Source organism: Ochotona princeps, chromosome X (genome assembly GCF_030435755.1).
Source record: "Ochotona princeps isolate mOchPri1 chromosome X, mOchPri1.hap1, whole genome shotgun sequence".
NCBI lineage: Eukaryota > Metazoa > Chordata > Mammalia > Lagomorpha > Ochotonidae > Ochotona > Ochotona princeps.
In genome coordinates this window covers 80,552,295-80,577,816 of record NC_080865.1, presented here as the reverse complement: position 1 = coordinate 80,577,816, position 25,522 = coordinate 80,552,295, and the positions used below count along the sequence as shown (strand labels likewise).

Genomic DNA, 25,522 nt, shown 5'->3' with positions numbered 1-25,522 from the left:
TATAGGATGCTAGCAACACAGGTGATAGTTTAACCCACTGCACCACAGCCCAGCCCCCCAAAACAGACATTTTAGCCCATAATAAACAATTTTATGTTTTAGAATCTCAAAATAGAGGAGGAAGTGGGGGCTTTAATTAAGTCTTCATCCACTCCCTCCTTTCAGAGATGAGACAAACACTAACAATGCCTTTTGTGGGGCTTGCACAGTGGCATAGCAAGGTAATCCTCTGCCTATAGCACCAGCGTCCCATATGAGCACTGGTTTGTATCCTGGCTGCTCAACTTTCCTTCCAGCTCCCTGCCTGTGGCCTGGAAAAGCAGTGGAGAACGACCCAAAGCTTTGGCACCCGCACCCGAGTCAGACCTGGAAGAAGCTCCTGGCTCCTAGCTTCAGTTCGGCTTAACTCCGGATATTGCAGTTATTTGGGGAGCAAACCAGAAGACTCTTTCTCTGTTTCTCTCTCTGTAAATCTACCTTTCCAATAAAAATAAATTTTTCATATAAAAAGAAAAATGGCTTTTGGCAGAGAAGTCAGAATATATGCATTCAGATTTTCTATCATGCAAATTGGGAATAAGCATGAATAAAATGTGTGTAAAAGAAGTAAAGAGTAAAAGAAGACATAACAGTGATGGTGTAGGAGAGCCAGTTTCCAAGCCTGGGAAACAGTGGTGGTGAAGACATACCTGAGGATCAGCATCTTTCTCTGGCATTGGACCAAAGTGATTGAGTATCCGAATCTTCAGAGACGATTTGAGCGAATGAAACCATGATAAGGCTAGCTCATAGACACAGTTATGTAATCCCATGAGTTCAGCAAAATCTTCTCCCTGAACCTGAAAGTAGCCAAGTGAAAGTGAAACAATCTGTACACTCTCCATCACTCAGAGATACTTTTGACACCTGACTCTCTTTGAACAGCCACTCTGCCTCCTTATCGGAAGGGTTTGTCATCCAGATTTCTTCCTCCTATGATGGGAACTGCTCCACAGCCAAGTGCAGGGCCGCAAGCCAACACTGCTCTGGCTGCAGGAAAGAAAAAGTTTCAACTGGGCAGCTTAGCCAAAACCACAAGGCATACAGAAGGCCAAAGATCTGATCTAGCCTGAGTGAAGGCATGTAATTAGTGTACGTTATGCCAGTCTGTGCCTCCTCCGACCTTTTTGTTGCTGTATCTATTTTCTTATTGCTTGTAGGGAGAGGGACACAAATATGTCTGTGCCTCAATGTGTTATTCAAATACACTTATTAGCCTTCTGCTATGCAGTGAAGGCACACATAAACGAACATGAAATTATATACCTCTTTTCCTACCTATTAACTCAGAAAACCAAGGATTAATGGGACATGCCATCTTTCTGCTTTATGGGGTCATACATTATTGGGAAGGGCTCTTAGCCAGGCTGCACATTTACAAATGCAAATACATGTGTGAATCTATGATGACCTCAAAAACAGTTGTAAAATACAGATACCTAATCCGTACAAAAACAAATGTGCAAATGTAGCTCCCATTACAGAGCTGCCCTTTGGTATCCCTGGGAGACGTAACTCCTAGGCTGATAGGGCCCCCACACTGATCTGGAGTGACATTTCTTACATATGAATGCAGTTCAGAAGCTAGGCAGGCTGAGTCGCGACAATGGGCATTGTCACTGCTTTCTGCAAAGAAGGTAAACCAGCTGGCAAACCAGCACCATTTAACGTTACCACAGCAATTTGGTGAGAAACTCCAAGGTCCCTGGTAGTTCTGAGCAATCTTTTGACAACCGTCTGTCAAGTTACATGCAGAGCTTTGTGTCAGCTTTCTTGGGCCCTGCCCACTCACCTTTTGGTCTTCAATGTATTCAATGTCAGCTGTGTTGTAGCCATCCCGCTGGCCCTGCTGGAGCACTCTGAAACGTCTCTTGCCTATGCTGTCAACCACTGAGCGGCCATCGGCAAAGAATTGAACATTTCTGATCTCCAGGAGGCAGCCATATTCTGCAAACCTGTTTATTGAGAAAGGGATTAAAGAAGTAGATCTTTGATGAGCTCTGTATTCCGATTCTGTCCCCCAGCTATCTACATTACCCCATGCTATGCCACAAGAAACTTGTGCCCATTTGCCTGTCCTTGGATCTACAGCTACAACACACTAAGCAGTGGATGTGAAACAAACAAACCAAAACAACCACACAATCTATTACTAACGCAGCTACTATTTATTGAGTACATACTATGTGCATTGCTATGATTTAAACATTTGTCCACCTCAACTTTCATGACACCTTAATGAGGTAACTAGACAATTAGTGTGGAGCCCTCATGAACCAATTAGTGCTACTCTAGTGGGAGTGGATTCTTGCTAACATTGCAAGTTTGCCCCTTGTTCTTTCTCATCTTCTCTTTGTCCTTCCATCATATGGCTGACACCATGTTATGACATGATAAAAAGGTCTTTGCTAGACGCTGGCACCTTTATTGTGGCCTTACAAATCTCCAGGAACATGATACATTATTTCCACTGCTCATGCATTACTCAGGCTGTGCTATGGTGTTACAGCAGCACAAAATGAATTAATACAGCCAGGAACTGTGCTTGATCCTTTATGTGCATTATTAAATTATCAATCTTTCTGATAAACCTGATGAGGTAGGTACTGTCACTGTACCCTCTTTACAAAGAAAGACAATGGGATACAAATAATTTGCCCAAAGTCAAACTTGCTCCAAAGTTGGAGCTTGAACATGAACCCAGGTAGTTTGACTTCAGAGTCTGCAGTATTAGAAAACAACTTTTATAACACATATTATCTGGTTAACAAAAAATTAATTGTGGGGTTCCTGTAAATGGGCAGCCTTTCACAGGGAAAACTGGGTGCCAGAGGGATCCTAATCTTATACATGCTCATGTTCTGGAGCTGGCTAAAGCCCATGAGCTTGGCCTCCGTACCTCCTGGGAACAGCCCAAAGTCCAGGCCCACTCCCTCCCCTGCTTAGCTTGATTCACAGGGCTCTTCTCTTACCCTTTCACGGGATCTCCAAGGCACATGCCAAACTGTCTGGTGCCTGTCTCAATGCATCTGCGAATCATCAGGCGGTAACAAGGCTCAAAGATGTGCAGGGGGCAAGGAACAGTCGGATAGGCCATGGTGCACACGAAAATAGGCACGTTCTTATTTAAGCTGTCACAAAGAGCAAATTAGGCAGATCTCAGAGCAATGGAGCAGAACACAGAAACATTCAGCAATTGTCAGCACAAGGTTCTCCACAGAAGGAAGGCAACGAGCCATCCAGTTGTGATAGGTGACCAAAATATGATGACATGAGACTGATACTGTGGGCGGAATCTCATTACCTGGTTCAAAGGTCAGCATGAGGCCTGAGGTTAGAACTGGCATTGAACACATTGTAATCTGGATGAAGCAACCCTCAAATATCTTAACACTGTAGGTGACAGCTGTATCTCATTTTTTTCTTTCTTTCATGCTCTCCAAACAATGCTTTAAATGTTATCTGCCAGTAGTACAGGGAAGGGTACCGATGGTGTGAGTGGATTCGCCTCTCCAGAGGGGCACTGAGAAATTCTCTACAGGGTCCCTTTGGACAGCATACATTTGCAAAGCCCAAAAGGGAATCTTCATAGCAGGCCCAGCTTGAGGGAGGAGGGAGCAAGAGACAGGCAAGGGTAATCTAGCTTAGAGATGCTCCAACACTCCATTCTATCAGAATCATCGGGGCTCTCCAATCCAGGTGACCGGGCCCCCATACCTCCAGAGGTGCTGACATATTAACGCAGGAATTGGGATCCAAGAACTGGCCTTCCAAAAAATACCTCTACAGATGGATGCATGTAGATTGTCAGGGAACCAGCAACAGGGCCAACTCCCTCTTGGATCCCTGTGCTCTAATTTGCCTTGTAAATCCAGTGCAGAAACATCTGAACTTGAATCAAGCAGCAGGTATGAGGGGGCTTTAAAAAGGTCATAGAAAATGGAATTAATTGTCATGTTGACTTTTGGTGCACAACTATTTTAAATTCAAGGCAGATGTTTTGTTTTGTTTTGTTTTTCTTTTTCATGGGGTTCTATTTTCAATGAAGTTCGAAGATCCTCCCCCACCATATAAGACCATTTTCCCCTAAATACCAAAAAGGTTAACTGTAAAGTTCCTTCAAACAGAAAGTTTCCCTAGTATGCCCCAATGTTTGTTAATAAGACCTTAAATGATATGTGTGATGGCACCTCAGAGAGGTTCCAGGCTGTGTTCAGAATCAGAAAGAAAGATGCCCTGGGTAGTTCCACTAGAAGTCAAAGAGAATGGGAAAAGATTTGTAGTTCCTGAGGAAAACACAATTCAGTGTGTGTATGATGGGGGCACATTCAACCAAACTGGTGTTTAGAAATCCTCCGTACAGGATGTGCAAAAAACAGGACAGTCTTTGCTCTTGGGAACCTCAACTCCACACTGTTGAGAAGACGCTACTGAGGTGAGAGTGAGGGGAATGTAGTAGCAAGACAGACAGAAATTACTGATTCACCACCACCACCACCACCATTACTTTGCTGTCCGGTGAGCTGGTTTTATCAGCCAGCTGGAGATCTTAGAGCCTGGGTTGTGTCTACATTCCTAAGCTACCAGCCCATAAAGTGTAAATGAACTGCCCAGGGTCCTGAAGAATTCTCACTTTGTAACAGAACTGAGTCTTAAGCCCAGGTCTGGCTGCAACTAAAGTTCTTAATCTCAAGTATCCATCTCCTTGTGTATTTGAATATGGTCTTCTGGTAAATGTTTAACGTCTGGTTCTCCAAATTAGGGGGAGGGGAAAGCCCTGGTGTGTCACCTTTGCTGATTCCCATGGTACAAATACACTGAGCATGCACAATTTCAAGTGATGTGGTATCAGTGACTGAGGAGCTGGAAAGAAATGTGCACTCCCAGCTCTCACGTGTCAGTGTAAATTAAACAGAAATACAAACATGTGTATACATACTTAGAAAGTTCTTCCATTTCCTCTTCATGAAGTCTCCTTCGTTCCCTGAGTTCTTCCGGAAGGAACGTAGCTATTAAATCTTCCATTATGACATTTCTGCTGTATTTTCTTAATGCCAACCACTATATGTGGAACAAGACAACTGGTTATGCAGTCATCAGAAAAACACAAAACAGCTCTGATATAATCAGTAGAACAATCAAAGAACCCACATATTAGAGTGATTTGGAGTCACAAATTAACATCTGGTGCTATCATAATGAATGTATGCACCATCTGGATACTAGAACTTAAAGCACATGTGTAATTAATTATCTTGATAATAATTATATATAGTTGCGTGTGTTTGTGCCTCTCTCTCTGTGTAGCTGTTCCACCCATTTGGAGATTGAATCAGTAGGTAGATGATCTCTTTCTGTCTCCCCCCCACCCTCTCTCTCTGTAACTCTGCCTTTCCAATATATAAATAAATAATTTTTTAAAATCTCATAATCTTCTTAAAATATTGATATTGAAGTCACGTTCTTATCAAAACAATGATGGGAGCCCATCACTTGTTTTTCTGGTTATCATGTTTATAAGCTCATAGAAATGACCTAGGTCTGGCACATTCTAAAAGTCAGAGATCAAAAGGTTTGGGGGATTGAAACACAATTTGCAATCACTGATCCTTTTCTTCCATACCCTCCCGATGCCTGGCTCCTGGATACTGCTGAGTCTACACATTTTAGATCATCTAACTTGTTTCCAAAAGCACACAAACATCTAAATACTAGTGGCTTTGTTCATTTGCCTTTTCAATATACCATTTAGATGTCACCAAACTTATGTGATAATCCATAATTTCAGAACGTATATCAGACTCCAGCACCCTTGTAATTCTCTCCTGAAAACACCCTTACCCTCATACACACCCAGAGGCCTGTAAGTAGTGAGTGTTTAGTAATGTGAACCAAACAATGGATGATAAACATCTAAATACCTTATACCACAACAAAATAAGTAAATAAACTATTTTTTAAAACCCCACAGAAAATGACTCACTCTGGAACCTACAACTACAGAACTAGCAGGAGGAGCATATGAGCATCAAACTGTTGGACTTGGCTTCAAACAATTTTGTTTCCCAGTACTGGCTACGGCTATATTCTGTGATGAACTGGACTGCAATATGTATCTTGCTATAAAATGATATAAGTCTGACTCTGGGTGAATATATATATATATATATATATATATATATATATATATATATATATATATATAGAGAGAGAGAGAGAGAGAGAGAGAGAGAGAGAGAGAATATATTCTAGCTCCTGCGTTTGAAACTCCATGGTATCTGCCTCCGGGAAGCCTTATCAGCCACTGTCATTGGTACAGGAGAATCCACTATGTTACCAGTTTGAATCTTTGAGCAGAGCAATAGGTACTCAGAAGTTGGCCAATCCAAGAAGGAGGTGACTTCTCCACTGACGCTAAACAAAAAGCAACAAGGATGGCTGGTCTGCACTGTGGCACAGCGAGTTAAGCTTTCACCTGCAATGCTGGAATCCCATGTGGATGCTGGTTTGAACACCAGATGCTCCACTTACTATCTGGCTCCCTGATAATGTCCCTGTGAAAGTATTACACCTACACTTACATAGGCGACCCAGAAGAAGCTTCAAGCTCCTGGGTTTGGTCTGGTTCACACCTGGCCATGGCACCACTTAGGAAATGAATCAAAGGATGAGAGATTATCTTTCTCTCTCCCTCTCTCTCTCACTCTTCTTTCAAAATAAAAAATCTTTTAGAAATGCCAGGAAGGGCACAAACTGAATATTCACAGGGGTGTTGTTTAGGTGTCAAGCCTATGGTATGTATTGCTTTTTCTTCTGCTTTTCTACATTTTGTAGTGCTGCAACACAGACACATTAGCTAAGTGTAAGGATCACGTGATTTTCTCCTACAATCAGACCAGTAAGTCTTCCCTCCTTATCTAGGTAAAAGCATGGCATTAATTCTTCCCAAACTTCAGAACACACCCTTACGGTTCTCCTTGATGGTGACTTCCCTTCATTCCCATAGTTTAACTATGCAGATGTTGAGAAAGCTCAATAAGTGACTCCTCTGGACTTAGATTCACTTAAGGACAGTCTTGTGTTTTCAGTCTCACTTCAGACAGACAGGGGATCAAGGAAAAACAAATATTTTTGCAAAACGGGAAACCCAAGTTCCTGGGGGAGGGCAAACAAGACTGGACCTTCTTTTGCTACAGGAAACTCCCTCAAATCCACCTGCCAACAACGAAGGTAGGAGTTTATGTGATGGAGTTTACAGAACCTAGGGTTTTCAGATATCCAAGAATCTATTAATAAGTACAGTGGCTCTTGCAAGATTGGACAACAAACACACTGAAGGTCTATGAGATTCTTCTGGGTCCCAGAAGCTGATCTGTTCAAAGCACAGAATAAATATTGATAATAGCAGGACATTAGAACTCATCCAGTCAAGCCCACAGATGACCAAAGATTTACCAAAGGGTACAATGTGCCAGGTGGTATGATGACATGAGAATCAGGATCCATATCTTTCATGCTTTTGTTTCTAACATAAATGAATTTCATTACTGACAACTTATATACAGTGGCTCGAAATGCAACTGAACATCATCCCATCACCCATTTCCAAATAAGCAAAATCAACTAAGAAGGAAATAACAGTTTACCTGTGTAAGGGCATCTTTGCACAATGGACACTTTGCGTTGTGATCCAGGCATCTTTCAAGGCATTTTAAGCAAAAGGTGTGCCCACAAGGTGTTGTGGCTGGCTCATAGAATAATCTGAAAGTTAGGAAGCAAAATGGAAGAAAACTGCAGTGAGACCAAGAATAAAAGACAGAGGTATTCATGGCTGTGATTGTATACAATTAGGGGAAAAAATCTGTGGGAGGCAAAAACAGGCAACTATTTTGCTTTCAATCACTTTTGCTGTTGTACTTGAGAAAGTTATTTGCTTTTTATTTTTGAACTGGACTTAATATAATGCATTTACTAACATTTAGGGCATAGTTTAACCATTTTGTAACATTTCATTCTGGTCAACCTCTTTTGGGCATCCAGCTTTTCTTCCATATCTTGTCCAAGAAAAATAAAGATTAATACCCAGAATGTCTGAAGAGATTATTCCCTAAACAAAATTAGCCAACCTGTTCACTTGAATTTATGAATACACATGGATGGGGATATGCCCATACAAACACACACACTATATTCAAGCACTTGACATCATATTACATGGATAAGCACATGACATTATATCACAAGGATAAATTTGGCTTGTTTGCTAAATGCTGATGACTTTGTTCACCTAAGTTTGCTTACTGCCCGGGGGATTTTGAAACTACACCTCTGACAAACACATAACTGTTTTTTAATAGAAGGATCATTTTTGTAGGAGTAGTAATATAGTTAACATGCTTATTCATATGGATTGCTACACAAATGCATACGTATACACATACTTCAGTTAGATCTTATTTTAATTGAAGCTTTTTTTTGCAAAGCTATTCTGTATCTTCAGAGATTCATGGATTTATTTTGTTCAAAGAAAGACTCACCTACAGTGGGTGGAGACAGCTGGAAATGAGAGTTGAGAAGTGGGGTTCAAAAAGAGAAAGATGCCTGAGCAGGTTATTTTCACCTCAACAGAGGGTTCAGTGGAGAGAAAGACACAGATGCACAGCACCCTCGTGTGGCCAGGAGGTTGCATGAGCAGTAAAAAATGTAAGAGCTGTTCAAGTACTTGAGAATAGATAAAGCCTGCCAACTAGAATGAATCTGAAGTCCAGAGGGGTGAAGTTATTAGAGTATTATACATAACTAACTTCTGCCAGATATAAGTCTGTCCAACTGCTGCTTCCTCTCTTGTGCTTTTCCCAGTCAATGATTCTCAATCATTGCTGGGTGTCTGAATCAATTGGGACTCTGGAAAAAACGTATTGTTATAGATCTGACATTCAATAAACTGAACAGACTTAAAAGTACTCATTCTGATAAGTTCTTAAACATGTAACATACATGTTTATATGTTTATATGTAACATGCATGTTACATATATTTTGTGTTTATATGTTTACACAAGTTTTAAAATATGTAATATATATGAAACCGTCACTTCAACCAAGACAGTAAACATAGCCATCTCTCTCGTACTTCTTTGTAATTACAATCCTCCCTCCTGCGTCTACCACATACTCCAATCCCTATCACCTGTGAACTTTTAAAATCACCAGATATTCAGGACAAAACCGACACAGATTCAGACAAGTAGACTAAGGGCACATGTCAGGCATCAGGAGTTTTCAAGCCCCATGTGTGATTTTAATGTACAGTCAAAGCTGAAAATCACTTGGTGCACTACACAATCCTGCTCTTCTCTGCATAGGTGACCCTTCTGTACTATTGTTCACATAGAATCATCAGTCACCAGTGAATCTTTAAAAGTATACACGGTACTTCTGTCTTATTCTGTTTAAAATGTAGTAAACCTGTACAACAGAATTAATAAACTCTACATAACAAGTTAGCCAAAAAGTAAATTTCCAAAAAAAAACTAAAATACAGATTGAAGCCAGTGTCCTAACACAACAAGAATCAAAGCAAATCTGTCATTGTTCAGAAATGATTTGATGTTGAAGTTAAAAAGGCTTGAAGAATTTACACAAAACTGATTATTAGAATTGATAACAACAAATAGAGCTAGCAGTTTTCCAGATAAATACACATGCAAAAACAGAATCAAAGCTCTATATAGATGCATTCAATGCTAAATTTGTAAGAAGGTGACATTTACAACTGCTTTGGAAAGCCAAATACACAGGAATAAATCATACATAAGCTGTGCCAAGACTTATATCAGACAAAATAACAAGCCTCTCAGTGAAAGAAAGCAAAGAAGATCTAAATAAACCCCAAGACAAATCCCATTGGGTTGCCTCATTTGTTTATTATTGCGGAATTCACACGCTGGTTTCTAAACTCTATAAATAATGAAGAAAGGTCAGTAGGTAAGATACATCTGATGAGCAACAATGTGGGAAGACTTGCCCTGATTTCAGAACTAAAGCTGTGTTAATTAAAGCAGTGCATGTGCACAAGGGCAAATGGACCTGTAGAGCAAAACAGAAAACCCAGAAACAGAACATAGCATGGGTTCTTGTGACAAATGTAACACTTCAAAGCAGACAGGGAAGGGATGTTTTAGTACCAAAGTAGCATTCTCAAGAAACGCAAAGGAATCTTTGGGTACCTAGGAAGAAGAAATGGAACCATCTCTCACACTGTACACAAAAATCAACTCCACATGGGCTGTAAAAGTAAGTGTAAGACAAAACAATAAAATTGTCAGAAGATAAATCAGTACTATGCGGGGGTCTCCCAAAAGTTCATGGAAATGTGGATTATGAAAAAAAATTGTGAATGCGCTTCAAAATTCACCAAAAATAAAGTCACCTTTTAATTCCCCTTTCAATGAATTTTTTAAAGTGCCCTCATACTTTCATGAACCCCTCAAGGTAAAAACAAATCTTAAACAATACACAGACAGGCTCTAATTGCAACTGCAAAGATTGATGATTCTGATTCCATTAAAATTAACAATCTTTGATGTCATCAAAAGGTGTCATTAAGAGAGCAGAAAGGCAAGCAGAGCAGAAAATATCTGCAACAAATGAGTGTGACTAACAAAGGACTTGTATTTAGATAATAAAGAGCTTCCACAGGCCAGGAAAGGAGAACCAATGTAAAACGGATAAGCATTTCCATGCAGCAGAATATATGAACTTAACTACACCAGAATACATAAATGATATCTCCAAACCAGAAGCAACCCCACAGTTCATCTATAATCAAATTGATAAATAAATTGTGGTAGAGTTACACATAGAAGACTGCACAATAATGAAAATGAACAAACTTCACTTATGTGCAATAACATTGTTAATACGATGAAGCTAGACAAAACACTACATTCTGCATAATTCAATAAATGTAAATTTTGTGGTTTTTTTTTAAGACAAAACTGGAACAGGCTTGCTTAGCCTAGTAGTTAACACAGCTATTATATGCCCCAGTGGACATCAAAGTTTCTGGGTTGCATTCCTAACTGTGGCTGACTCCAACTTCCTGCTAGTAGAGACTTCAGGAGACAGTAAATGATGCTTCAAGCAGTAGGGTCCCTGCCACCCACATGGGAGACCTGGGTGGAATTCCTAATTCACAACTTCAGCCTGGGCACAGCCCAGGCTATTGCAGGCATTTGAGTGAACCATAGAGTGGGATATCTATCTCTCTCTCCCTCCCTTCTTAGATAAGCAATACTTCTTAAAATGAATGGACACTTCAAAATTATATATATATGCATATATATTATATATTACATATATGTATGTATGTGTATATATATGTGTATATATGTGTGTGTGTGTATATATATATATATACACACACACACACATAGAGAGATAGAGAGATATGTTCCATTCACTGGTTCACTCCCGAAATGGCCACAGTAGCCAGAGCTGGGCTGATCTGAAGCTAGGAGCTTCTTCTGAGTCTCCCATGTTGCTATGGGGCCCAAAGCCTTGGGCCATCCTTGGCTGCTTTCCCAGGCTATTAGCAGGGAGCTGAATCAGAAGTAGAGCAGCTAGGACTTGAACAGGTACCCACATGGGTATACCCAAAGTGACACAGTATCTCTCTAAAAGCGCTAAGATAAAATGCCCCTAACTGATGACAAACAAAAATGTTGCCACTGATGCTGTATAATTATTGCCCAGAAATAACTCAAGGTCCGGATGCTGGGAACAGATCCCTTCTCAGGACTTGACTCCTTTGGCAGTTCAGGGCTCCTCTGAAACTGGAATATGCAAGCTCTTCTCTTGCTATATGTTTGGGTGTGTGCAGCACTATTCTTCATATAACCTTAAGTTTATATATTAGTAGGCGACCATTATCAGGAGTTCCATTTTATCAATGAGGAAATAAAAGCTCAGACAGGTTCAATACCTTGGCTATGATCACACACAAGCTGGTAAGTAGCAAGGCTTCAACTGTAAAGTCAGATCTGACTTCCTAAATCCTTCTTGCTTCTATACTCTATCACACGGCAATGACTGTGTGTACTCTGTATCACAGACATCATCCATCTCCATGTGTAGGCACATGCTCATATACACACTCTTCCTTCTACTCCTCTGTCTTCCTCTTTTGAGAGACAGAGAGAGACCAGGATTCCAAATTCTCCCTCTTATTTACCAGTTTTTGGTAATGATCTCAGAAAAACACTTCAGGGAGGCATTTATACATCAGAACGTGGCCAAATTTTCTCAAAAGTATGCATTTTACAATGTCAGAGTGATGAGGTAAACAATGGTAATAATAAATGCTTTCAGTTAGATGTCAGCCCAGATAAAATGTTTGCCTTGTCTGGAAATAGCTATCTTTTCCTGCCAGTTTTACATCCTTGTATTGTACTCCTTTGCTATCAAATTAAAGCAAAAAGGGAAGGAGGGAGGAGTGAGAGAGAGGAGAGGGAAGAGTGCATTGATTCCTTAATACCTAGCTACTTGAGTAGCTAAAATTTGGTTATACATAAAGCTTCTTTCAACTGACAAAGAGGTCACTGGGTCATTAGGGAACTGGTTCAAATATCAAGCAGTCTTGCTTCTCATCTGAAAATATGTCACTCTACAGCTGCTGCTCCCACAGTAGCCTCAGAGGTGGCCCCCAGTGACTAGGGTATCAGCTCCAGGTAAATATCAAGGGAAGATTTTCAGCTACTGGAGAGCCACGGATGTAGTTCGGGGGTGGGGGGGTTGGTGTCCAGGAGCCACTTCCTGTAGCAGCACATTCCTGACCCAGCAAGGGAGACATCCACACTAGACCAAGCATTGTGACCACCCTGCTCTCTGTGATGACTGTTCAGTCACTTTCCACCCTGTGCCTGGAAGGATGTCTAGCCTACACCTGAATTTCTTTCTAGAACCAGACGCACAATTCACAGTTTCACCACAGCATTATGGGACTGGGTTTCATTCTAGAGACTTGTACAGATGACACAGATGTCTAGTTCAATGACCCAGCAGGTTCTTCAAGACTGTCTTGTACTCCAGGCCCTGTTTCACACATGAGGGCAACAACAGAAACTAGTAGTAATCCTGACAAAGACCAAGAAGAAAACCACTGATGCCATGTGGCAGCAGGAACTTTTTACAAGGCATTCAAGTTAACATAGGTGTATGAAATAGCTACTGTCACACCATGACATCTGACTTAGAGAAAGTTCCTGTGGAAAAGGAAATGCCATGCTTCTAAAGGCTTCACTTGGAAGGGCCTCAACATAAAAAGCACTCTGACCCCCTAGAATTGGCCAGAGTCTTACAGCTAAAAGAGCTTCTTACAGGAAGAAGAGTGTGGCAACAACATCGCAACATACAACAGTTGCTCTGGCAAAGATGGAATTTTGTTTTGGAGATTCAGAACAGGGGGGTCAGGAAAAGGGAAATAACAGCTTTGCAACTTGGGGCAAGCCAACTAGAAGAGAGTTTTATCCTAGGGTTCTGATCTCTTGGGCTAAATTCTCAACCCTTCTCCAAAGCAAGCTCAGGGACAAACAAGACAAAAGGGATAGAGCAGAGGAAGAGGAACCAACAAACTTAGACCTCAGGATTCTTCGTCATCAGAAGAAACACAAACAGGATGAGTGCCTGTGTTTGATTTCATGACCCTGGATGTTGGCACAAGTTGAGGGTAAGTACAACAAAGGCCCCCCGGCCCCCTTAGACAGTTAAATCAACTCTACTCCCCAGGTCACACTGCAGGCTGAGGCCACAGCGCTGAGACCTGCAGGGGTCTTGCTCTTTGCTTACGAACAGGATTTCTGTTTTGGTAGTCTGGCCTTGGCTTGACTCACCTGCTGCTCTGGCAAGAGGGCATGAAGGGCAATGTTGAGAGGGGACTGCTCATACAATAGTTAATCCAAAAAGTTCATGAACATGGAAACAAAAGACAAGGTTATCACATTGCAAGCTAAAATGAAATCCCATGCAGAGTTTTGCTTTGTTTTAAAATTCACATTTATCTCCAGTGACCATTCTGGAGCTCCCGCATGGAGCCCAATCTAGCTTAACCCAGCCCACTTAAACAAACTCCTAATAATATATAAAAGACTTGCTTGGGGTGGTTCTGCTCCATGAACTGAACTGTTGCTTAATAAGGTCTCCTCAAGCCTATGAGGAAACTGTACATTTTCAAGAGGAAAAAAAAAAAAAAAACAAGGCCACATTTCTGGAAGAAAAAAAAAGTTGCGGCCAGTATGTTTGGCCCAACTAACTAATCCTCCACCTCCAAGGGATGGAATCCCATATGGGTGCCAATTTGTGTCCGGGCTGTTCTACTTCCCATCCAGCTCCCTGCTTGAGGACTGGGAAAGCAGTCAAGAATGGCACAAAGCCTTGGGACCCTGCACCCGTGTGGGAGACTAGAAGAAGTTCCTGGTTCCTGGCTTCAGATCAGCTCAGCTCCAGCCATTGCAGCCATCTGCGGAGTGACCCAACAGATAGAAAACATTATCTCCATGTAAATCTGCCTTTCCAATAAAAATAAATAAATCTTTAAAAAAAAAAGAAAAAGAAAAAGGCTGCTTAACTTTTGTTCATTCAATAAGAGACATCTATTCAGAGTACAAACGCATGGGATTGATAGGAGAGGCATATATGCTTGTAAGGGCAAGAAGACATGAAAATTCTCTGCCCACTGGTTCCCCCTGTGGGTTGAACCAAAAGACGTTTCTTGAATCAACCATTTAAAAATGTTTGCATAGGAGCTGATGCCACGGCATAGCAAGTTAAGCTTCCTCCTGCAGTGCAAGCATCCCATATGGGAGCTGATTTGTATCTTGGTTGTTCCACTTCCTATCCAGCTCCCTACTAATGACCTGGGAAAGCAATGGAGAATGGCTTGAGTCCTTGGACTCCTACACTCATGTCAGAGACCCAGAAGAAGCTCTTGTCTTTGGACTGGCCCAGCTCTAGCCATTGTGGCTATTTGGGGAATGAACCAGCAGATGGAAGAATTCTCTGTCTCTCCTCTCTCTGTTCTAACTCTGCCTTTCAAACAAAAATAAGTAATTCTTCTAAAAGTTCATGTAAAATTCACATCCTGGAGCACATCAGTGCCACATCTGTGGCATATCAGGCTAAGCCTCTAGCTGCACCACTAGCATCCTATATGGGTAAGTGTTCGAGTCCTGACTGCTACACCTCCACTCCAGCTCCCTGACAATGCCCTGGTAAAAGCAACAAAGATGGCACAACTGTCTGGAGCCCAACAACTCACATGACAAACCTGAAGAAACTCCTGGCACCTGGTACTTGGGTTTGACCTAGCAAAGCCCCGGTCATTGCAACTTTCTGTAATTTTCAAATAAATACATAAATATTTAGGAGGGAACAAAAAGATATTCACATTTAGCACAAACTAACCTCAGGAGGACCTAAACAAAGACATAGTCAGCCTACAAACCACCAGTTCATAACATGTAAACAGACCAAACTTTTCCTATTCTTGAGGTATTTCCAAGTCAGGGGCCAGAGACGTAGGTGCTTCATTATGTAAGGAAGCAATACAAGCTGGCCCTTGTGTCAATCACCATTGTGATGTCCACTTTGTCAGAGTCATGCTTTTATGTGCTCACCAACTAAGTATAAGTTACTAGCAAAAAAGTTTAGACTCAGAAGGACAGAAAGCCTCAGTGATAAGCAACAGAGCACATCACCTACCTCATGCACAGGGCGCACTCTAGGTCAGACACATCAAAGGATGCACGAGAAATACCACAAGCAGGTTTCATCGCCTGACAAGCTGGAGGATCTGTGATTCAGAAAGCAGTCAGTCAGAGCTGGGCCAACCTTGTCTTCAGACATGACTTGGGAGGCAGAAGAACCCAACTCGTTTTTAGGTTAGCCTCGCTCACCAGCTAGGGAGGGCCCTTGAGAATGGTAGCCCCTGGAGTAAGTAACCCCTCTCAGAGGTTTCCAGCAGCCCCCATTGAAAGAGAAGACAAGTGAAGGAAGGTCTAGCAGCCCCAGGGACTCCCTTCAGAAGTGGCAGGGCCACTTCATTCATAGCGGTGGCAGTAACAAGGCAATTCCTCGAAAGAGAGAATCATGGCACCACCAGCCACTCTGGGCAACATACCAAGCCACAGCGGCTGCATCTCAGATTACCCACTGAGGGGAGCACAACTGGGACTGATCAGGGTGGGAGGCCCGACCATGCTTCCTTCATTCCTGGAATAGGCATGGGGGTCAGGAGAGCTTGATCTGAAAGAAGTGACACTGTCAATGATATGGGATGACGATATTATGTACTGTGCTTGACCTTGTGGCTTGACTTTCCATTTTAATAATAATTATTAAGTTTGTGGGGGAGGGTGAGCATGGTAGTATACCAGGATAATCCTCTACCTGTGGTGAAACCATCCCACATGGGTGCTGGCTTAAGTCCCAGGAAATCCACTTCCTATCTACCTCCCTGTTTATGGTCTGGGAAATCAGCAGAGAATGGCTTAAGTCCTCGGACCTCTGCACCCACATGGGAGACCCAGAAGAAGCTTCAGGTTCCTGGTTCCAGATGGGCTCAGCTCTGACCATTACAGCCATTTGAGGAGTGAAACAGAGGATGGAAGATTCAAAAAGATTCATTCTCTCTTTCTCTCATTCATTCTCTCTCTCTCTCTCTCTCTCTCTCTCTCTCTCTCTCTCTCTCTCTCTCATTCTACCCTTCAAATAAAAATGAAATAAAACTTAATAATTATTACTGAGGCTGGTGCAGTGGCTCAACTGCTTAACGCTGCACCTACAAGCACCAGCATCCCATATGGACACCAACCCAGCTGCTCCACAACATCCCATCCAGCTCCTTGCTTATGGCCTGGGAAAGCAGTGGAAGATGGCTCAAGGCCTTTGGACCCTACACCATTGTAGGAGACCCAGAGAAGCTCTTGGCTCCCTGACTTTGGACTGGATCAGCTCTGGCCATTGTGGACACTTGGGGTGAGAAGCAGCAGATGGAAGATATTTCTGTCTCTCCTTCCCTCTGTAAAACTCCTTTCCAATGAAAACAAGTGCATAATTACAAATAATACTGATTAAAAATTTAGAAAACAGTAGACATGGTATGTGGTCTTATACAAATCTCTTAGCAACCCCTAAGATCAGAGCTGACCCAGAGCTGGGCCACACACCTAAGCACAAGGAGTGCCCTCACGGACAGTAGTAAAAACTTGCATCCGTGGGCAAACCCGGGGCATCTCCTGCAAACTACTTTCTCCCCCGGGGGAGTCAGTACCTTGCTTAGAGGCTTTATTAGGCACCTCCGTGTCTTCTCGGGGTTCAATTTGGCAATGTTTCCTTTTCTTTTCCTGGCATTTGCCAGTCTTGATGCAGGCAGCTTCTGGAGAGGCAGCATCCTGCTTCTCCTCCCCTTCTTCTTCCTCACCTTTCATGTCGTCTTGCTGACCGTCCACCCTTAATTTAGCTGTCTTCATCAGGCTGCTGCCATCTCCCTGCTCTGCTGCTTCGCCCCAACTAGAACAGTGCAGCAGCTCTAGATTTTCCTGAATGAAGAAAGAACCAAATGGTAATGGCTACTCACAACCTATATTGTCCTGCAATATTCCTACCTGAAAAGGACAAGAAAGCAAACACTTCACGGATTCATAAATCAACCAGAGGGCAGCCATAACTCTTATTTCATATTTTCTATCCACACAGCATCTATGACAAAGGCACACCCAGCTGGGATGCAGTTAGGAAAATTCTCTTGGCAAGAGCGGAAAGGCATGTGGGAGGAGTGGTCCCTTAAACGGTTGAAGAAGAGGCAAAAAGAAGGACAGACGTCCCCTCTCCTATCTGCATTATTTCCCAGTGACCGCTTTAAGGAAAACCAAGGCATGCTTTTGGTCACTGTCACTGCTATTCATAGCCTGTGCTGTGAATGTCCCAATCACAAGTCCAAATGACCTTATGGCATATATTCTCTATACATAGGCCTGCCAAGTCACCTCACACTCCAGTGCTACATATTATAGTAGCCAAATAAATAAGGGGCCGATCCCTCATTTCACTACATTTTAGGTGAAAAGTCCATAAAAGAGAAAATCATTTGATAAAAACAAACAGTAATGCCCTTAGCCTTTGAAAGGTTTCCCCCACCACCACCCAGCACAAGGGATATCTGAAAATAGATCGAGGCCAGTGCGGTGGCACAACAGGCTAATCCTCCTCCCTGTGATGGTAGTATCCCATAAGGCACCACTTCGTGCCCCAGCTGCTCTACTTCTGATCCAGCTCCCTGCTTGTGGCCTGGGAAAGCAGTGAAGGATGGCTCAAAGCCTTGGGATCCTGCACCCACATGGGAGGACTGGAAGAAGTTCCTGGTTGTTAGGATCAGCTTTGGACCAGCTCAACTCTGACCACTGTGGCCGTTTGGGAAGTGAATCAGTGCATAGAAAATCTCTCTTTCCTTCTCTCTCTGTAAAATCTTTCAAATAAAACTAAATATATATATATATATATATATATATATATATATATATATATATATATATAAAAGAAAATAGATCTAGAAATAAATTCAATGACAACATTTTTATGCAGTTTATCTGGCAAGTCCCTCTTCAATCTAAATCTATAATCCATATGCAAAATATGCATTTTGTTGCTTACGCTCCGATCTCTAGCAGAAACAAAGTGCTGGATGGATTTTAAAAAGGGTGGGGAATACAACTGGAAGAAAACAATGAGGTGAGACAAAAATGGTGATGGGTTTTCTCATGCTGCAACCTGGGGAGGTCAGGTGTTTCCCAGCACACAGCAACTTCACTAACTCCACTGTTCATGAGCCCAAGGCATCCTTCACATAGGCATACTCTGCTTTGCAAAACAAAATCTGAGTAGAAATCCAGACACGATACCCCAGCTGGCTCAGGGTGGTAAGCCAGGGTGGTATTTTTCTCTATTTCAGACAAAGCTGCAATATTACAAGTCACTCTAAGCACTTGAGTGCAATATTAACATTTCCAATCATGTAAAGATCTCTGGGGAACCCCTGATTTCAATAGATAACTCTAAGCTCAGGGTGTGTGTTAAGACACACACAACTGCATTTAATTCATCCTTCAGGGATGACAAAGAAACCTAGGAAATGGTGAGTGCCTAGGGCTTACTAGTGAGAGAGGACATTAGGCAAAAAAAATGGAGGGAAAACTGTTTCCTAAAGGCATGCAGCAGTTCAGTGCTAAACGCTGCCTTTGAGTCTGTACCTTGGAGTCCCGGCTTCAGCTCATCACTATTGGGAAGGTCAGAGCCTGGAGCTCACCCGTTTGCTGCTTTCTTATTTTCAAATAAAGGCGCACATGCTTTTTTATCTTCCTCCCTGTAACTTCAACTCAACACTCTTACCCAAACCCTTGCCTCTTCTCTGCCACAAATTCCTATTAGAAGTCTACATATGCATGAGGCATAGTGTAGGAGTAGGAAACCATCTCCATTTGGCGATCAAATGGAGTTGCCTTTGCAAAAGGATCTCAGCTTCAGATCAGCTCAGCTCCAGCCATCAAGATATTTGGGGAGTGAATATCCATTTAAGGGATGGATGATCCTTCTCTCTGTTTCTCCTTCTCTCTGTAAATCTGCTTTTCCAGTAAAAATGAACAATTTTTTTAAAAGTTAATTCCTTAGCCAAGAACACAACTAGTGATTTCATTTTTTTTTCTTTCTCATAAACCAAAGTAGAAGAGGTAGGCTACTGCCCTAATTTGTACATAAAACAATCAAATGAAGTACCACAAGCAAGTTGGATGAGTTAAGCTTTACCTGTGACAACTTGGGTAGATTATGGCTGGTGCCTTCAGTAGCCATTGACTCTACTTGTTCCTTTAGTCTAGGGTGAGGTGCCAACAGCTTCAGGATAGCAGGAGAATGTTCCTGAGAAGGCCCCGGAACTGATGGTGTAAAGAAACTAAGAAGAAGCTGTGACATAAAACAGAAAACTTCACTACTTAGGTTTCTTTGGGTGTCCAGGTTAAGAGGGGGAGGGCAGGAGGGAAAACAGAGGACACAACCTGTAGGGCATAAACACAAGGAGAAAGCCTTGGGCCAGTTACCCCTGACCCACCAGGGCATGGGCCCTCCCCATCACGTGTGCATCAGACTGAGCTAGGGAGCTGAGCAGCAACCCAGCGTCCTGTTTCCCACTTCCATAGTCCCCAGACTCCCAAGTAGGGCCTAGAACTCTGGGTTTTGAGAAGGCATTACAGATGTCCCTGGATCTAGCCAAGGCTGGAAGCCAGCACTCTGGAAAGCCACCACTCCACAGAATTGTCTACAATGGGAGTCCAGCATCTATCTGAGAGGAACGTGCAGATAAAGTCATGAGCCAAACCTCTGCTGAAGAACCTGGAGTCTTGACCATAACCCTCCAGGTGGGAAGAAGTCTACAACTGTCTCCTAGGTTCCTTTCCTCTGGCTACCTATTTTAATTCTGCTTCTTTTCATCATCACCCCCTGGATCTTTAATCCCTTCAGAGCAGGGAATGTGAGCAGTGAAGTGTCAAGAAAGTGAGAACTCAAACTTTCTCCCTCTTCTCCCACATCTTGGCCATTACTTTCCAAAGAATGTTTCAGGTTAAGTTCAAATATCCAGGGCAGGCAGATTCCAGCCTATTCCTGGTTTCCATTATGAGTATGATACTAGGGCACAATGGCAAGATGCAGAGGGGACCAGGAGTCAAAGAATGTGCATTTTCTTGCAGACTCTTCCATTAACTGTTCACATGCTTGCTTCAGTTTTCTGCTGTGACAGCAGGGATTGTGGCTATGCAACAAAGAGGGCAGGCCACTTGGTCTCTAAAATATAGTCAGGCATTTAGCACCTGGCCCCGCCTTTGCTGTATTCAGATTTCCACTGCATTGTCTTGTTTAAGGTATATGGATAAAGTATTAATCGACCAAGGAAATTTGCCAGAACCCCAAACACATCTTCCCCAGCAGTTTTTTCATGATGTTCATTTGTATTCAAGTACTAACCATATGACCAAATCCTGCCAAACCTTTAGAACAGAACTCCAAGTTGGTGCCCCTTACTACTCCAATCTCTCTGATCTTTCCTGTTCTGCCCTTTTCTCTCCTGCAACCCAACAGAGCATCTTAAACTACACCAACTTATTTTGTCCTGGAACTGTGTGGCAGATGTTAGCCTTTCCAGCCAGATGGCCAGCTTCTGAGGGTGCATAGAAGATGTTCAATAAACACTCCTCACGTCACATGGAATTCAATTAAGATATTCACCCATCCCACGATCCAAAATCCTCATACAGATGCCTATTTTTCCTTCTAACTCTGGGAAACTCAGTTGGCAAGTACAGACTGGCAAAGGAGTGAGATGCTACACTCACAGATCCTGAGCCACAAATACTGGCTTGTATGAGTCCCTCTTCCACAGGGCCAAAGCTGCCCCACAGAAGCCCATACTAAGTTGTCCAATAGGCCCAATTGCCTTCTGAAGCAGCTTCCCTGGAATTTTGCATACATGAGTGTGATGATTTTCACTGGCAGCTACCCAACATTCAAAGGTATAAGGATGAACAGGTTGAAGATGTCAGGAAGCAAGAGGCCATGAGGATAAATCAAATGAAACAAAGCAAAAGTAATAATGGCCCTTCCCTTCATTCTGCTACCTAACATGCCTTCCTAAGATGTTACCTAACTGGCTGTAAAAACCAAAAGTTGGGATCAACTCTCAGTAAGAATAATCATTCCACGTGAATGAAAGTCAATTCCACTTCAGTGTCAGCTTTAGAAGGGCCCAACTGGGTCAAGAAGGAAAAAAAATAAAGTGAAAACAAATCCTCCAGATCTCTGAGTTCTAAGGGAGTTTATTAGCGCCAAATGAACTGGGGCTATCACCATCAAATCTGCAGCGCTGAGACTGGAAGAATCGGTGAATAAACATAGTTGAGGACCCTCAGTGGTCTTAAATGGCTGCTGTGTGCTGTGGCCTCACACTGGAAACACAAAAGTGGAAACGCTAACTATGCTCTTGGAAATGTGCTTACTTGTAGTGCCTGACATTCCTACGAACAAACGCAGGCTTATCTACTCCCGGAGGACTAAAACTGTGGCTTATGCCTCTTTGAGTCTTCAGAACTTGACACAATGACATACAGTATCCTGTTATCCTGAAATGACAACAACTGGTCTACAAAAAGTGGCCTGGAGTAAGGGATCTAGCCAGCTGAGGATGTCAGCACCTCTTGGGTCATCTCAGACCTGAAAACTGCCTCTGCTGGCCTCTGCGCCTTCTGTGTCACCAAAATCAAGGCACACCTAGGTACCTCTGTCCATCCCAGAACTGGACAGTTCCACTGGCTGTTCTTGGCCTAGCCCTACCAGTGAGCACTGAGACTCTAGTTATGTCTGCCTGTGACTGCATGATGCTGGAGCGGCTGAAAGGGCAGGCTTTGGAAGCAGACAGGGTTAGGCATGAGTATACTTCCACCAATGCCAAGCTGCATGACCTTGGGAAAGTCACCAAATCTCAGCTTCCTCACCTGTCTCATCTACATCATGGAGATGAATAACTATCTGCTTTCATAGGGATTTGCTGAGGATTAATTTATATCTGCCAGATAAAGTGCCTACGACACTGCTGGCATATAGAAAGCCCTCAAAAACAGTTAGCCACTATTGTTATTATTCTCACTATGGCTTGTAGTTAAAATTTACGTACGGGTTGGAGCATTCAACTTGGAGAAATTCTCCCGCACTTACATTCCTCTCAAGCAAAGCTTGTCTGCATGCCCAAACAGCTCAAAGTTAAAACAAACAAACAAACAAAACCTTCCAGAAAGAAAATCCTCTGTGAGCAATAGAAAATCCAGAGATCCGCTTCTCCTGCTTCATCGATTTTGCTGAAGATTCCTCCCCAGGAGCCTTCAGAAATTAGGTCTATCTGTTGCTCACTTCTTCCTGCACTGTTTTTGCCAAACTACACAGAGACAGAAACCCTTGGGGGCTACTGCTTAAAGGCAGCAGGGTCTGAGAGCAGAGACAATTACTGTCCACATTCAAGTGGCCAGCCCATTAGCCAGACACTAAGAGAGTACACTGCAAAGCAATAAACAATAAAGTTCATGAATTAAGGATGCTTGAGCCTTCATTCATGCTATTTCAGTTAGGTTTTTGCATAGGGTAACAATCACCTTTTCCTGGGACACAGGATTTAGAAGACCTATTTGAGACTACTTAGATTATATTATAATGGTCTCTGACTTGCATTTGTGAGATGCATTTCATTTCCAACAATAGAGCTAGAGACAGGAGCTGTACATGCAACAGGTGAAGTGGGGGCCACCAATGTCACTGCCTAATTACAGGCTGCCCTGTGTGGCTGGTGAAACTCTGTACCTCATCACTCATTAAGAGCCAGAGTCTTCTCAGTGAGCTTAGACCCTCATGTGAACTTGTTTTCTTCTATTTATGTATTTATTTATTTATTTATTAATGATCCAGATGTTGAATCAAAGATGCCAACTCATTCCTCATAGGTTTCTACAAAATGCAAGAACTGCCCCATCCGAGTGCATAGGCCAATAGGACAAGTGTTTCTGGGCACTCAGATGGCACTCGTGTTTCCCTCCTGCCCACCCACTCATGCATCCAAAATGCCAATGGATATATCCTTACTCCCCTCCCCAGAGGAAAAAAAGGAGAGGTCAGGCATGGGGTTCTATAAGTAGCTGTGCCAGAAGTCATTTCAACTCACCTTCTGGGCTTCCAATCTTGCTCTCTTGTTCTTGTTATCGAGGGACACACAATAGAGAAACTCTCGTAGTGCTTCCTCCACTTTACCTAGAGTAGCTAAGGCTTGTGCTTTTCTGAAGTGTGCCTGGAAGAAAGCACCAGTTCTCAGTTCCAACCTTTGTTATGTTATACATGCTGTGAGTTTGTTAATAGTAACAACTGTTAAATTCTTAGTGAGTAGTCATTACTGTGTAAAACATTTAAAAAGGACTCTCTCATTTTCAGTCCTATAAATTAGGCATATTGTGAATATCATTCTATAGAAAAGAAAAACTGAGAACCACAAAAGTATTTTGCCCAAAGTAATACAACTGGTCAATTATGTAATCAGGCTTTGAACCTGGGACTAATATCAAGCTCATAGTCTTACCATGCTACCTTCTCTCTGCTCCCCTTTGCACAGAAGTATCACTAAATGAAATGAGTGCTCCCATTGGACCATGTAGTATAAAGCTTCCAAGGTCCTCCCAGATACACATTCCTTTGAATTGATCAGTCAAGCAGAAATCTAATGAGCATCTAGTAAAGATCTCTAACTCCTCAAAAGTAGTCAGTGGCAAAGCTAAAACTAAAACTGTACTCTTAGAACTCCCAGAATGCTCTTCCCCAAAAAGCAAGCTGTCTTTCAAAGTGGTTAAGCTAGGGCCCTTTGCGGTAGCCTAGTGGCTAAAGTCCTCACCTTGTACATGCCAGGATCCCATATGAGCACTAGTTCTAATCCCGGCAGTGCCACCTCCCATCCAGCTCCCTGCTTGCGGCCTGGGAAAGCAGTCAAGGATGGCCAAAAGCCTTGGGACCCTGCACTCGCGTGGGAGACCCAAAAGAAACTCCTGGCTCCTGGCTTCAGATTAGCTCAGCTCCAGCCACTGTGGGCGCTTGGGGAGTAAACCAGTGAATGAAAGATATTTCTCTCTGTCTCTCCTTCTCTTTATAAACCTGATTTTCCAATAAAAATAAATAAATCATTTAAAAAGTAGTTAAGAAGAATTTGGTTAATACAACTTTTTAAGATTTTATTTATTTGAAAGGCAGAGTTGTACAGAGAGGAGAGGAAAAGCAGATGTCCACAATGGCCAGTGTTAGAACAGGCTGAAGCCATGGCTTCATCTAGGTCTCCCACATGGTGCAGGGGCCCAAAGATTTGGATCCTCCTCTCCTGCTTTCCCAGGAGCGTTAGCAAGGAGCTAGATTGGAAGTGTAGCAGCCAGGACTCAAATAGGCTCCACAAGGGATGCTGGCACGTTATCCCACAATACTGGTCCCACCAATGCTTTCACTCCTAGCAAATCAGCTCACCTCTCTCTCTTTTCTCCACATCTTTAAAAAGAGAGTGGAGGGGAGAAGATGGAGGGAGGAAGGGAGGATAGAAGGAAAGCAAGAAAAGAAAGAAGGAATGTAGGTAGGTAGGAAGGAGGGAGGGAGGGGGAGAGAGAGAGTGAGAGAGAAAGGCAGGCAGGCAGGCTAGATGGGCCAGGCCTGGCTCAGTAGCCTGGTGGCCTAGTGGCTAAATCCTCACCTTGCACACACCAGGACTGGGTGCTCCACTTCCCTTCCAGCTTCCTGCCTGTGGCCTGGGAAAGCAGTAGAGGATGGCCCAAAGTCTTGGGACCCTAAACCTGTGTGGGAGACCTGGAGGTAGC

General features: G+C 42.8%; 1 protein-coding gene across 6 annotated transcripts in view; it reads right to left on the bottom strand.

The window, feature by feature from the left end:
- Positions 1-25,522, bottom strand: part of LONRF3 (LON peptidase N-terminal domain and ring finger 3) — a 36,650-nt gene that overhangs the window by 3,832 nt on the left and 7,296 nt on the right. For 3 of the 6 annotated variants that reach the window (XM_058658274.1, XM_058658273.1, XM_012927722.2), the window contains 9 exons: positions 23,845-23,967; positions 19,896-20,051; positions 17,368-17,635; positions 15,798-15,888; positions 7,686-7,800; positions 4,979-5,100; positions 3,012-3,170; positions 1,832-1,994; positions 690-839 (listed from right to left, as the gene is read on the bottom strand). In XM_058658274.1, coding sequence (XP_058514257.1) covers positions 690-839; positions 1,832-1,994; positions 3,012-3,170; positions 4,979-5,100; positions 7,686-7,800; positions 15,798-15,888; positions 17,368-17,635; positions 19,896-20,051; positions 23,845-23,967 — 1,347 coding nt within the window. The remainder of the gene's footprint in view (positions 1-689; positions 840-1,831; positions 1,995-3,011; positions 3,171-4,978; positions 5,101-7,685; positions 7,801-15,797; positions 15,889-17,367; positions 17,636-19,895; positions 20,052-23,844; positions 23,968-25,522) is intronic. The other 3 variants (XM_058658276.1, XM_058658277.1, XM_004587634.2) reach the window with 3 other exon arrangements.